General features: G+C 42.0%; 1 protein-coding gene across 6 annotated transcripts in view; it reads right to left on the bottom strand.

Annotated features, from left to right (window-relative positions):
• samd11 (sterile alpha motif domain containing 11) overlaps positions 1-15,196 on the bottom strand; it is an 83,697-nt gene that overhangs the window by 28,658 nt on the left and 39,843 nt on the right. For all 6 annotated transcript variants that reach the window (XM_005914934.3, XM_014339806.2, XM_005914932.3 and 3 more), the window contains one exon: positions 6,909-7,084. In XM_005914934.3, coding sequence (XP_005914996.1) covers positions 6,909-7,084 — 176 coding nt within the window. The remainder of the gene's footprint in view (positions 1-6,908; positions 7,085-15,196) is intronic.

The raw sequence follows: 15,196 nt of genomic DNA, 5'->3' as shown, positions 1-15,196 counted from the left end.
ATGTGCATTATAGTATATACCATGGGTCGGCAACCCTAGGCGTGCCAATGGCACGACCATAGCTGGACTGGCCATCGGGCATACTGGGCATTTGCTCGGTGGCCCGGTGACTTTTTTTTTTCTTTGTAACGGTATAAACAATGAAAGGTGTTGGATTGGCCAGATGCTGGTCGGTGTGTAAAAATAACTCAGTTGTTTGGTAGTGGTTATGGCGGAGCTTCCACAGATTCAGTAACATTAGCAAGTGGTGGAGGCCAGCAGGTGGATGAGGGAAGGGGAGGCAGGAGGAGAGACCCGAGGCGGCCGCCGGTCCGAGTGTGAACTGAACTTCAGTTAAGAATTTATGACCTGCAGTCTTTCTGGGTCAGATATAAACCAAGTTTAGGTGGAGTTTATTCTCATTGTGCTGACTTTTTACAGTCAGTTACAATAACTCGTACCTCGTACTAGCTAGCATGACGGAGTTTCAATACAGCTGGGTGGGTGCTATGATGTTACAGATAGTGAACTTTATTTTATTCATAAGGTCAGCCAGTAGAGTTGCCAACCGCCCCGTAAAAAGACGGAATCGTCCCGTATTGAGAGAAAATATTACTCGTTTCGGTTTCGTGTTGAGGTGAAAAGGAGCAGTTTGTCCCGGACTTCAGCTACAATGGGAAAAGACAAAGCTGGATTTATTCTGTATCTTTACGCTGCACAGCTGCCTCTTCTTCTCTCATTCTCTCCCCCTCCCTCGCCTGCTGCTTCAATCATTAAACTGATCAATGATCAGCTGATCGTCTCTCTTGTTTGTTTATCGCCCACTTTGGGCCAGAAAGAGGAAACCAGCGAATGTCGCGCTAAACAACAGCAGCACGTTTAAGCTTGATCAGCTGTTATTAGAATGTATTTAATATTACTTTCTAGTATCAGCTGATGTTTGCTGGAGCCACAGCTGTAAAGCTGCTGGTCATGATGTCAGTTTGGTTATCTGGTGAGAGGGAAACATGAAGATGAAACCAGGAGATGTCCTTACTGAATCATCAGGGCTGTGATGGAGAAACAGGTTTACCTTTTAGGTGACATGAATAAGTTGAAGGGAAGTTATGAACTGTTTCTGAGAGACAAATAACACCAGGATCCTTTTCTAAGTAGCTGACAGCTGGTAACTGTGCAGGGGTGGGTCTAGCAAAGTTTTGCCAGGGGGGCCAGGTAGGGCATTAACAGGGAGAGGGGGGCACAAGGAAACACTTTATTCTCATTTAAAATGTCTGTTATTAAATAATTATCTGAAGCTTACAACCAAAGTTTTTATCTGACGTAAAATGTTAGAAATCATACATATAACATCGAAGCAGCTGGAATCCACAGCTGTGCGTGTTCATGGAGCTGCATTTTCACCTGCTGGACGTCACTACCTGACAGGTTTAACTGTCTTCAGAACATTGCAGAGGCCTTATTGACAGTATTTGACTCTACATATCTGTGTGAGCAGATTTTCTCTCACATGAGTCCTCAGGCAGCTGGACACTCGGAGACCTGTATCTCTGAGTGGGACCCCAGAGATCACATTAACATGTTTGTCTCTGTATTAACAGACATGCCATATTGGCCCAGTTTATTGTTCTTATCATTGTTGTGAGGAGACCATAAATAGCATTTGCATTTTCTGTTGTACAGCTCATTTGCTGTTATGGATAAAAAGTCTTTTTTTTGTTTCAAAATAGCTGATAACTATTCGCTGATAGCTGCCAACATCTGCGAACAAATATAATTCTATAAAGTGGTTCTATATAGTGTGTAACTGTTCATATAGAGCGTTATTAAATTTATTGCTAATGCAATCATATGGCACACTGACCTCTGAGGAAATTTTAAATGGCACTCGTCATCAGAAAGGTTGCCTACCCCTGGTATATACTATGTATGTATACTATGTGTAGTAGTGTGCTCTGTATTACAATTTTCTGTGAATATTGTTTAGATAGTATTTAAAATATGTATTTATAGCTTAGCAAGAGAAATGATTTGTATTAGAATAAAAGTTTATCTTTTGTTAAGAAATGCTTGTGCTCTCTTCTACCAATTCAGTACTATTCAAAATAACCCAAACAACATGAAAAGACTTCTGCTGGCACCAGGAGTCAACTCAGTATAAATGCCCAGTAGTGCCCTGCTGTGGCATTGGCACGTGGAGCTGAGGTGGCAGGGCTGGAGGTCACAGTGTGAGCTGGCAGAAGCTGGCAGCCCAGGCACCCTGACGCCATGTCTCACACCACCGCTGGGAAAGTGCTGACAGACAGACAGCAGGGATGTGAAGGAGGAGGAGTAGGAGGAGGAGAAAGAGCAAGAGAGACAGAGACGGGAGAGAAAGGCAGGGTGCAACTGCTATGAAACATCTGGTACGCGCAGGTTTACTACCCTCATCTACTCAAGACAATAGCCCAAACATACAGCCTGCTCCAACCTGCGCAGGCGGCCCCATAGCAAAATTCAAATACTACCAGACAGTATGTAATATTCAACAACCAGAGAGAAGAAAGGCATGCACATGAGTATTATGCTGAAAAAATTAAGGAATTAAAAAGAGTTTATAAAAACAGACTTCCTTTCAGACCCATCAAGTCTAAATCAGGATTCTTGCTGGTTTATTGTGAGCAGCAGAAGCACAATTGTCAGGCTTCCACAGTTGAATCCAAAGGTAACATGCAAGTGGGAACCCTGCAAGTGGAGGGGGTAATGAATAAATACAGAAACAGATACATGAATAAGTCAGAGTAGCCCAGCTTCATTTCTCCTGGTTGTGCGCCCGCTGTACACGCTGACATCAGGTCGATAAAGCAGCCAAGTGAGGGAAGACAATGGAAACAGGATATACAGCAAGTCTGCCATGCTACATTTCCGTGAGAAAACTGCTGGTTTTATTTACTCTTGATTTCTCATCTGTAATGCTAATCTCTCCTCACTTGGAGAGAGATTTTTGTTTTTAGTTTTAAGGAAAAATTGGACTAAATAAAATGTATATTTGCAGTTTGAGTGGTAATTCTCAAGAGAGGACACTTTCATTCTGTGTATTAATTTCACCTGATTGGCACTGATATAACAGCACAATCACTTTGATCTTTACACGTGGAAAAGCTGAACATATCTCAAGCCACATCTGAGGCTAACAGCTGAAACACTGCTGACCATCTTTCTGTCCATCCTGTGTTATGACAGCAAGTTAACAGTGAGAAAACACTCTTCTGTGTGGAAACAATGAATGCCTTGCTGCTAGCCAACGCCCAATCAACTACTAAATTGCTGCGACTATGTCGCCATGGCAAAGGCATGTAAACAAGACCTTTTTTTTTTTTTCCTTTTTTAAGGCGGAAAGCTCCTCTAAAAAGCTATAAAACCTCCAAGATCATTAATTAGTGCTTTAGGGGAGAGCCATTTCCAGTAATTTCACACTGTCTCTGACCCCTTACTGGCATAAGGCAATGACACGGTTGTTCAATGAAGCCAGAGGACAAAATGTCAATTGCAACAGACATACAGTAGCTAACTCAGCATCAGTGTCTTTCTCCATTGGCCAGATTAAGTAAAGCTCTCCTGTTAACAAATGAGCCAATGATGCTTCCCAAAAAGGGGCCACAAAGTTATGTGAGAATTTTTTTAATCTTCATAAATGTAAGCACCTGCCTGCTGCTCATTTTCATACCAGCCTGTTATCACCCACAGCCTGTAACAAACAGTAAGAAAGGTACTTCAAACTCATGCCAGCTCTTCTACATTTTGACTTAAAATAAAATGTTGCCTCCATGACGAGGAGGATATTAGCATGCTCTAATATGACCAGACAGGAAAAGATGACCCTTTTATGTATGTTTGCTGATTTTGTTACAAACACCTCCCTGTCATTACTTTAACGTCTCTTTTCTATAAGGGAGAATTTGCATATACAATTAATTGCCGTGGATGACTGAGAAACTGTTAAAGCGTCTTTTGTGTTTGTTTTGGCAAAGGCTAATAATGGGTATGAAGAAGTTTGTCTTCCAGAGGTTGCAGGTTGGAAGGCAGACGTCAGCAGGTGTAACTTACAAAATCCACGGTGGCTGCCAAGTAATTATCCAGACTCTCAGTCAGCACTTTTCAATCAACCCTTGTTATCTATAGCCAAGATAAACAAACGCTAAGATAGGCTTTGTTTTGCCCTCGAGTAAGACGCTAAAAATCTTAAAATTTCCCTGCCATTAAAAAAACAGAAAAGAAATTATGAAAAATGACTCCATAGGTTGATGGTGTAAAAAGCTTATTTAACCGGAGCCACATTACAACACGACGGCGGCAGTAGTAATTATGACGGGAGCAGACGAGGAAGTGAGGTGGCGTAATTACAGAGCCGTAAAGCCTGCATAGGTAGGATGCTGCAGAGGATGAATGGTTTGAAAAATCACTGAGCTGACCTCCATTTGCACTCCTTTTACCAACCAAAAAGTCATAATCTTTTCCCCCCCAAGATGAAATTCATCAATCAGTGTGTAAATAATCCTAACAATCTGTAGCGCAGACACCACAATAAGAGCTTTGGATACATTCTGATATCCAGGAAACGTCCATATGCGTTCTATTGCGATAACGATTATTGGGTTAGTTCTGTGGTTTGGCTGCACTTCAGTCTGTAGTTGGTCTATGCTTATTCAGCAGGACGAATGCAGATCTATAGAGTGCCAAGAAAACCAATTGTCTGTTAAGACAGAGACTGCTACCATTAATCAGATTAAGGTGGAGTGTCTGATAATGAATTCTGGAAATGAGAAGGTCAGAAACTTTCTGGCATTGGTATACAAAATCATTTTAGTGAAAAATGTGACACTTTATACAAGTTCCATGCAACTCTGCAGAGAAAAACTTGAACTGAGTCAAAAAAAAAAAAAAAAAAGGGAGAATCTCCCAACGTAATCCTTCTGGAAGTTAATTTCTGGATGAAGCACTATGCAAGGATCAAACGGTTAAATACCACATGGCACATCTGATGTGCTCTTTTAGATTAAAGTACAGTTACAGTAGGCAAGTTGCTGCAACCGAGTGGGTGTGACGGTGCTGCCGCCAGCTCTGATGATGTGAGGATGAGACAGCACAGATACACTCACATGTATACAGAGGCCCTGTATTTTTCACATCCATCGGACAAATCCAATTTGTTAAGACCCTTCTACGACTCACTTACGAAGCTGCGGTCAATGGAAATCACATTTCCATGATTGGACATCCCATTATCCTGTTCGTCCAGACCCACATTGGGGGATAAAGCAAGGCTGAGACGGATACCCACGACAGACCGGAGCTGCGGCTCCAGCGAGTCCGTCGCCTTTCAAAGGGTAAAAGCCTGACATATTAGTCATAAGTGTTCTTTAAATTCATTATCATCTTAACACGCCAGCGGCACAAGTGTCAGGGGGAGGGGAAGCCCTCTTAAATGAGGTTAGTGGATCCATTTAAAGCTTCACAGTTGCTGCGCTGTCCGCCGTGTCACGCGTAAATCTCACGACATGAAAAACATCCCTTTCTTTAATGAGGTTGCACAAGCTCCTTTAATGCAGCTGGGGACTTTCTGGGTTTAATCAATGAACAGGCTCTGCCTTAAATCAATAATCTGTCTGATTTCTAAATATCACAATCAGTTTACGTACATACTGAGCAATCACAAAATTCCACGGTGGCAATTAAAACAAAAAACAAACACACACACGAGAAAAATTATAATTCCATCTCAGTTTAGTTTTTGTTCCTAACTCCATCGACTATACGCCACCAGTGGCGGTGTATGACATCATTGTAGCCTTGCACGTCTTTGTTTGCATGTATGAAAATGGAGACGTGATTATTCACTTGTATCCAGAGCAGTTCGGACTTTATGACAAACCAAAAATCCTGCACAGAAATCATCTTCATTTTGAAAATAACTCTTTAATATTTTTGTTTATTTAACACATAAACTTGCTCAATGTAAAGAATAAACACCCCCAATCATTATGAAAGCATGTGAGATGTATGCCTAAAACATACTCCAGGGGGATTATTATTATGATGTGATACCAGCTACTTCTTAAAAATAAAAATGGCACAACTCAAAAAACTCCTGCTTTCCTTCCAGATCTGACAAAAATAAAACACTAGTCATGTGAATGATGAGGACCCAGGGAGGCTTTATAGATGCACTGCACTGCACTGCATGTTTTTACCACTGCCAAAGTGTCTTTGAGGCAACATATGCTACTTCTTTCTTTAATCTAACTCGAGTTGTTCAAAAACACTTCATAAGCGTTTTGAAACAATCTTTAGATCAGCTGAACACCATAAAGACGGCAAATTTATCTTTTCTATTATGAGCGAGCTGCTACAGTATAGGATGAAACAGGCAGCAGTGACTCAGGTGATTCAGTCATTCGATATCAACTCAAGACAGACACACCGAGACTTGGCAGGAGCAGGATAACGCAAACTAACAAACCAATTAACGCCGTGAAAGCTCAACAGCTTCCATTAGACATCCCAAAGCAAAAATCATGCATATATATTTTTGAAATGCGGCTCTTTGTTTGTCTAAAAGTGAGCCTTTAACAGCAAAATTATCCTGAAGCCACTTCTGATAAAAATACTAAACACGACTGAGGTGCTATTAGTTTATTAAAGCTTCATCCATCTGCCATTAAACACAATCTGAGAGGCAAAAACAAAAACAAGAAAACAAAGACTAGTTTAATGTTTTTCTTCATGTGGTGACTAAAGTACTTTTTTTGAAGACACAATAAAAGCCCGAGTTAAAAATATATGACTTACAACAATAAAAATAAATAAATTCTGGGTAATTACCTGTTAATTTTGTAAAAGAGCATAACAACCGACTGCATGCAAGTCATAGCTACAAGTCAGAGGTGACTGACCTTTTTCTCATGATACTGTAATGCAGCTCATCCTCCTGTTTGATGTGAGCATGATCCCCACTGGCCCGGTCACTGCCTTCACTGTCGTCACTGCTGAAAATGGAGGCCAGCTCCTTCTTGGGCACCCGGTTAGGTGGCAGGGGGATGGTGCGCTTCTCTGCCAAGCGCCCGCGGTTCTGCAAAACACAGAAAAGGCGAGACTTTAAAAACAGGATTCAGTAATTCCAGACAGACAAAGTACTAAAATGTGAGTTATTTAAAGTTGCCACTCTTTGAGATGAAAACACAAGTAGATACTCAAAGTAGAAAATCAAAGTCAAAAAAATAAATAAAAAAACCAGACCTGAACACCAGATTTCTTTCAGTTTGCGATCCATGGGTTTCTATCTGCAAGTCTGGCTGTATATAAAAAAGAATTGGCAGAAATTTTGGAAAGTCTGATTGTCAGACTGCACAGGAAATGATAGACTAAAGATCAGCCGAAACTGAGTTACTGCAGTAATCAGAACGCACAGAACGAGCTAGTGCCGCTAATCAGAGCCTTTCTGGCTGTTGCCCTAAAATCACCGCAGAGAGTGCGCGATTAGCACACAGAGGTAAAGGCTTCCCACTTGGAATAGGCGTTATCAATGAAAATCCAACTCTCTGTTATATCTCAGATACTGCAAAGGACATTACATAACGTTAGCCTCTGTGGGCAACATGCAAGAAAAACCCCTTCCCTGCTCTTTGGCACAAATCTGCAAGATTAGGCTTTGAAAAAACGACATGAAAAGAAACCCAATAAAAGCTGGGAACACCTGCTTTGGTCAGATGAGACCAAGATAAATGCGTTCGGCTCAGACGGGGTTCAGCCTGCGAGGAGTGCCACAGTAAAGCACGGAGGTGGGAGCGTGATGATACGGGGTTGCGTGAGTGAAAAGCATGTTGGGGAGATGACATTTACAGATATCAGTGAGCCAGATGTAACGTGCACGCGCGCCTATCCCAGCTGTCATATGTTGAAAGGGGGGGTATATAATATAATAAAAGATAAAGGTTACATGTTGCCTATTACATGAGTTTTTATTTCAAAAGCAAATCTATGGGAAGAAAATAACTCTGTCGGTGAACCGTGTATTTATTTTGTTCCAAAACTTCCTGGAGTTAGCAGAGCAAAGTAGGGATTAAGACAAGAGTATGGCCGTAGGGATATCGGGAAGTGAAGCTGGGCGACCTTTAATGTGACCTGAAGAGGTCACTGCAGATTAACACGACCCTATCACAGAGCAATGGGAGAACGGTGAGAAAGAGGAGGGGAGGAATAACCTAGATAGGAGGATTGAGAGATGCATAGAGTAAAAGAGACTGAGTCAGGGAAGAAAATTGGAGAACGAGCAAGGGAACGATAGGGCAGAGAAGAAAAGTTAACAAGGAAGAGAGGAAGAGCAGATGTGGGTTTTGCACAGGAGAGAAAAAGGTGAGAGAAAACACAGAAATAAAAGAGAATGTGGTGAGTCAAAACATGAAAGGGAGAAAGCTCCACAGAGGGAAGGTCTGTCCAGTGTGGGAGAATGGACTTGGATGTGAAACTATATTCCCCTCTCTCTCTCTTACTCTCTGTGTGTGCCTACATCTCTGCTCTTACTCCTTCAAGCCCTCCAGCTATCCCTTCCACGGCATGCAACCCCACACTCCACCACTCCTCTCTATATATTTCCCTTCTTCCCTCACTCCATCCATCCCAGGTGGTGCTGTAGCATGAGTGGCAGGCGGGGGCAGAAGGAGGGATTTGGGGGCTCCTAGCCAAAAGGCAAACAGGTGCAGCCCCTCTGGAGTCTCTCAAATGGCACACATTAAAAAGAGTTGGGAGGGGACAGAGAAAGATGAAAACATCCCCCAGGATGAGCAGGCCACAGATTTCTGAAAATTTCTCGCCTTTCTGCTTTTCTGTGTCTTGCATAAAAATAAATAAATAAATAAATAAAAAGATTTTTCATCTGTTTCCTGTCCTGTCAGACCTTTCTACAAGTTGTGCACCATTATTTCAGGACAGTTGATCACTTTCTGGTACTTCTGCTTCTTCTAGTCCAGAATGCTGGAGCTCTAATATATAATCAAGAGGAGTGGAGGGGCCAAGAGTGAACCCCTCCCCCAAAAAGGAATAAAAATAAATAAGTCACTCCTTTATGGATCCAACCACATCCATCTGTCTCTCTTACACACAAACATCTGGCAAATACAAATTCTCCACCTCCAGGTCTATTTATTGCTGTCTTCACATTGTCAGGGAAAACACATGTGCACTACACCCGCGCCGTGACACACATAAACGCATGCATGCTCTCACAGTCAGGCACACCTGTTAATATTCCTTAGAATTCCCCTCCAAAGTGGGGGATTTTACTCGGAGCAAGCCAGCAATAGAGTGTACACAAGAATAGTTTGTCTAAGAGCAGTCGTGACTGTGACTGTGCGTGTGTGCGTGTGTGCGTGACAACCACCCACATGGCCGTGACATACCCAGCCTGACAGCCCCCCTCCCTTCCTCCCTCTTCTCTCCTCCCGGAAAGCCCCAATCCTTTCTTTAGTGGCACTGACGCAGAACTGGGGGTGAGCTCCCACTGCTTCCGGCAACACTTCCGCAGGACGGGGGAGGGCTCTCTGAAACAAAACATGAAGCCAAACACACCCCTGGCAGCCCACGTAGGAGCGCTCAAAGGAAGGGCGCCTGAGCGCTCATGCTCGTACATGCACGCACAAACATGCGTGTGTGCAGAGCTGAGGCAACCTTACTGTGTGTGGTCAACCTCCTTTCAGCCATGGAAAAAAGTCTCTCATAAAAGTCCCACTAAAAGCACCTCTATGAATATCACCTCCCACGCTTTCTGTCTAACAGTCAGCCAGCCAAGAAATATATCTGGGCTTCACATTTACACACACACACACACACACACACACACGCGCGCGCGCACAAGGACATACTGATGAACTGATTGCACAATATAGACAATTACAATTATAATGACTACAAACATCCAGAAACACGCAGACACTCTGCCAATCACTCACAATATGCAGTGAAGCCGACACTAACTGAACCTGAACTGAAATTTCTCAGTGATTCAGACAGATCGCTGCATGTTTGATACTTTGGGGGCAAACAGCAGTGCAGGTGTTCATTATGCTATTACAGGTCAGAGATAATAAGAGATGAAGTTTGATGCAAGAGCATCCTTCAGAATCTACTATATATGGTATTCACTTATTGAAGCCTACATAACACAAAAGCACTCACTTCCATTCATTGAAGGAATTATAAATATTTGGCATTAATCAATATCTTCTGGTTTAACTTAATGTACACAAATCATTTCAAGGTTAAGATATAAAGTTTTTATTCTCAGAGATTTTTCAAAATAGAAAACACGAGTTTTTCTAGCCCTTCATACATGTTAAATTAAGTTAGCGCTGTTTATTAAACTAAGGATTAAATCAAGCTTTTGTGATTGTAACACATTTTTAAATGCAGTAACTAGTTAGCTTCTTTCAAACTAAGCAAATTATATGAGAAGCGGATCTAAGACTAATAGTTTACATTTATTGAATCTCTTCGGTTAACCCTGCTAGGATTACATCATAAAAGCTGTAAGATGACTGGGGGAGTCCCGCATATTTAAGGCATTGGGGTAACTTAAATATCTAGGTTAAGTACGATTACAATCATTTACAGTCCATTTTTTTTCAATGAATGATTTAAATATTTATAAAAAATAATTTATTATTCCATTACATATTAATTTAAAGGTGGCCACAACTGCTTTAGCCAGTGAAACAACATGTTACCTTTGCATTACGTATTGTAATAAAGATGTATGAGCTTTAAAAACAAATTTTCGAGAGACGTTAAAAGTTTTAGTGTCTTTAGGTTTTATTTTTAACTATTTCGTTCTTCTTTGTTCACTCGGTTTGTGACGTCATCCACTGGTTTCTGAAGTCCCATTTTAAAGCCTAACATGTAGCATTACCGTCATCGAGATATTAGTGTTTTGAAACCGGATGCGACCGCAGGTGATGGTTCTGTCTGTGAAACTGCACACTCATGCACTATCAACTAGCCAATGACCATATCCTGGATAATTGCTCTTTTTGACCCCTAGAATGACCAAAATGCTTTTTTGTTTGTTTGTTTGTTTGTTTGTTTTAATTGAGTGCAACCCGAAATGAGTGACTGAGGTCATACACTCAGCAGGAAAGTATTTACTGGCGTGGCGTAGACTTCTATGCGTGGAAGTCTTGCAACCACAGCTTCGCCCCCCTAGTGGTGTTTACTAAGAATGCAGGTTCAAGGCATTTCTGCATTATCTTTACTTTTCACACCAACACGCCCATCTGTAACACTCTCAACGGATTCATTGTAAGTGATTATCTTAATTCTATGAATGCTAACGCAATTTCCATGGCAAAATTTGAAAGACATGAATAGCACCAACTGCCACTTAAGCCCACTTGCAATCCTTTCGGCCAATACTGTGTAGGCTTCAAGTTTGGATCCACAGCCTGAATGCTTTTCTGCAAACACTGGGACTACGATTTTACTACCTGGCAACATTTACATATGGCTTGCAACATGGAACAAGTCTGAACTGCATGCATTATGTAGTTTCGCTGATGGGTAGGCACACGCACAAAGCCACCGATACAACAACCAGAGACAAAAGTCTAGAAGACCCGCACTGTTTAGTTTCTTTTTTCCTTTACTACATATAGAGATTTTAATGAAAGAGGCTTTCCACATTCAGGACCAAAAGGAATATAAGGACAGGGTTCACAGAGAGACAAATATGAGAGGAATGGGCAATGTGAATTGCACTGGAGAAGAAGAAGATGGGCACTCTCAGAAAAACTTCTGATCCTCCTCAAAATATGCCAAATATAGAGCACATAGTTTCTCTGTTACTGTTGGGGGCTTGTCCAAAGTCGTGAGGAGCATTAACCTAAGAGTGACCTACGTCTAATGACATAACGCCGTCACTTTAAAAGACTGATGAAGCCAGCACTGACTTCCTGTGTCTCATATGGTCTGTAGTGTGGTGGGAAGAGATTTACTGAAGTACTGAAATATATGCTACTGGGCTCACTAAAATGATTTAAAATTTAATGAAGAGGCAGGAAATCAACTCATATTTTAACATATAGGAATAATACATTTTTAATATTTCAGTGAGTAATGCTGTTGCATTTGCAGCCATAAACGCTCATAAATTCATGGCCAGTGCATGGCTTAAAAGCAACAAAAAGCTGTCTTGGTGAAAAACAACGCAGGCTAACATCCACAGCTAAAGCACAGCTTGGCCAGCAAAAGCATTCAAATTAAAGCAGAAATTATAAGGCAATCTAATGTTTTCTCTCCAAATTCATTTTAGACTTTTAAATAAGCACTTGGTGGAAAAAAAGAGGACTAATAAGTATGTTTTTTTCCCCCTTTTTTCCTCCCCTTTCTCCTTGCGTTATTTCCTGAAAGGTGCAGTGCCCCGCCGCTGGCTCCAACCAGCATTAGCAAGCACACACACACACACACACACACACACACACACACACACACACACACACGCACAGAGCAGAAGCCGCCCGTGACATTCCTGCAGCTGCGGCGCTCTCTCTCCCTCGCACGCGCCCCCCCAGCGATCTCCCTGGGGGACGAATGCCTAATGAGTCACGCGCCTGTCTGCCGTTACCTCGCAGCGTGTGTGTGTGTGTGTGTGTGTGGAGGCGGGATGGCGGGCCGACTTGGCGCGAGCACTAGGGGAAAGGGGGAGGGGGAATGAGGAGACGACAGCGAGGGGAGTGGGCGGGGGTGAGCATGAGGATGGTGGGTTTGGCGGCGGGGGGGGGTGCGCGAAGCGGTCATTACCGCGCTAGCATAAGAGCTCTGAAACAAGGCCAAAACAAACAATTTGTCTGTTGTGTATTTACGCGAGACTGAAAAACAATTCGTCACAAAATGCAAAATCTACTTTGTTTAGTCTCATCTCCTCGCCTCCGATTCCAGTGGCCGTTATGACATTTTCACAGGTGCACCTTCGAAAAAAGTGATTAACTACAAATCTGTCAGCTTTGGTCAACCTGAGGTCGCTCAGTGTGCAAACACGACCAGCATAACCTAACTACTGTGAATAATCAGATTAAGGTAATGGTTTGATTAAAGTGTTTACATGGTTCACAGTTAATCTGATTTCCCCCACTAACTTAATAATAAAGTTTATATGATTTCTTTGCTAGTCAGGATAAAGTTTGTAAAAATTTCTACTGATCTGTAAAATCTCTTAATGGAGCCACAAATCCTCAAAAAACGGAGTTGGTGGAGTTGCTTTTGCTTTGGTGAATTCACGGAAAACATTCATTGCCAGGCTCTGTTACTTTTCGTTACGTTCGTTCCATGAAAGATATTTAACTGTCGTCCCCACGTTATTTCGGTGTTTTTTCGTTCTTCGACACACCCCATACGTTTGTAGAAGAAAAAAACATTTCGTACTTCGTGACCTTTCAGCAAGTTTAGAAACAAAACTGAAAGAAATCAGACAAAGGCACAGTATACTGTGCAGAGACAATGACAAAATCTCTATTTGCCTCGTGGGGTTATAATTGTATGACTAGTGTGAGCTTCACATTAAGAAACTTAACAGACAAAAATTTTTTTTTAAATGACAGCTGAAACTCACAGCTTTACACAAGTGGAGTAAAACATAGTTATGCTTCAACACAAGTGCACAAAAGCAACACAGTTTCATCACTTTTATTTTATATACATATATTTTACTAGTAACAGTTACAGTAACTTGTTACTGCTCTTCTGTTAAAAGATAAGACTTAGCTACATGTTCCTGAGAACTATACTAACATTTAGCATGTTTGTCGGCCTAACCATTACCCTATTCTTTAAAGCAAATCCTATCAATACTTCTAAATTTTATTTGTAGATGAAGCTCCTATCCAGTCTGTTCAGGTTAGAGTCTAAAGTGCTCGTTTTATTTTTTCCGTCCATACACGGCTACAATTGTGGATGCTAACAAAGTTTCAAATAATGATGTCAGTATACGCATCAGTGATCACTGGTAGCAACAAGCTTCAGATATTTTTTTTCCCCCCTTTCTAATTTTGTCTCTGTATGATGTCAGAGAGTGGGGACATTAACGATGCGTTTCACCTCGTGCGCACAGCTTTTTGTCGTGAGTAGTGAAGACCTACGCGGCTCCTGTTCAGACGTTTACGAAGAGTAGCCAACCAAAAGAAGGCGCAAGGAAGCTAAAACTGTTTGGTTTCAGAGCGCGGATTAACTGAGGCACAGAATCAAGGAAAAGTTGCAACTGATGCAAATGAGTATCACAGGTTCCATTTGAAATTTGTAGATGGTTTTAGACCCGATTTCCATCGCACCAAAATAACATCAAATAATACCAAATAACAAACATACTTATATACATAACACAGCAGCATCGGGCTTGCAGACAGAACAAGAGCAATGATCTAAAAGCAAGAGCACGAGTAAATATGGGATTTGAATTTTCCAACATATTCTGGTATAGTGTTAGAGATGGTTCACTAAAGATTTTGTTGTTACATCATCTTCCAAGCTTTTGGAATAATTTTGGTAAGAACATGCTTGTGCTGACAGAGGTATTAGCATGGGGTTTCTTTAAAGGTCAATATTTTGGTTAATAATAAATAAATATTGTTTGAGTGGCTCCTCGTGGTGTTCACTCCTTCACACATATCGTACTGAAAACGTGTGATAATAGCAAAAAGAACTATCAATCTCCAATGAGATCATGCACAAAAGCACCAACTCCTTATGAGTTCAAATGCACTTTGAAAAATAGATCTGATTGTGGATGGCAGTGTGTGCGAGTGTGCGTCTGTGGTTTATGTGCAGTCTTTAGGCAACACTTGGTTGTTCAAGGCCATGTGAGAGAAAGAGGAAAAAAAAAAAAAGTGAGAAAGCACTGTAGGACAGACAGGCATGCGACCAAGACCCACGCCTTCCCGACACACACACACAGAGATATATTTACACACATGCACACATGCTCTCCTGCACACTCGGCCCCCACGCGCTGAGCCAAGCGGGCAGTTGCAGCCCAGTGGAGCGGCACAAGGCAAAAGGGGAGGGGGTGGATGGGTTGGGGGAATAGTGGAGGAGGGGCTGAGGTGCACAGAGGGCGAGAGGCGGCGAGGTGGAGGGGAGGCTGCAGGCTCGGCGCTGGGAGGTCAGTGCCGGTGCAGCCAGGCGTGCAAGCGTGCCTCTCACG

This window comes from Haplochromis burtoni, unplaced genomic scaffold, assembly GCF_018398535.1.
Source record: "Haplochromis burtoni strain Fernald_Lab_line unplaced genomic scaffold, NCSU_Asbu1 Contig_9, whole genome shotgun sequence".
NCBI classification, from domain to species: Eukaryota; Metazoa; Chordata; class Actinopteri; order Cichliformes; family Cichlidae; genus Haplochromis; species Haplochromis burtoni.
This window is presented reverse-complemented; position numbering and strand designations above follow the sequence as displayed.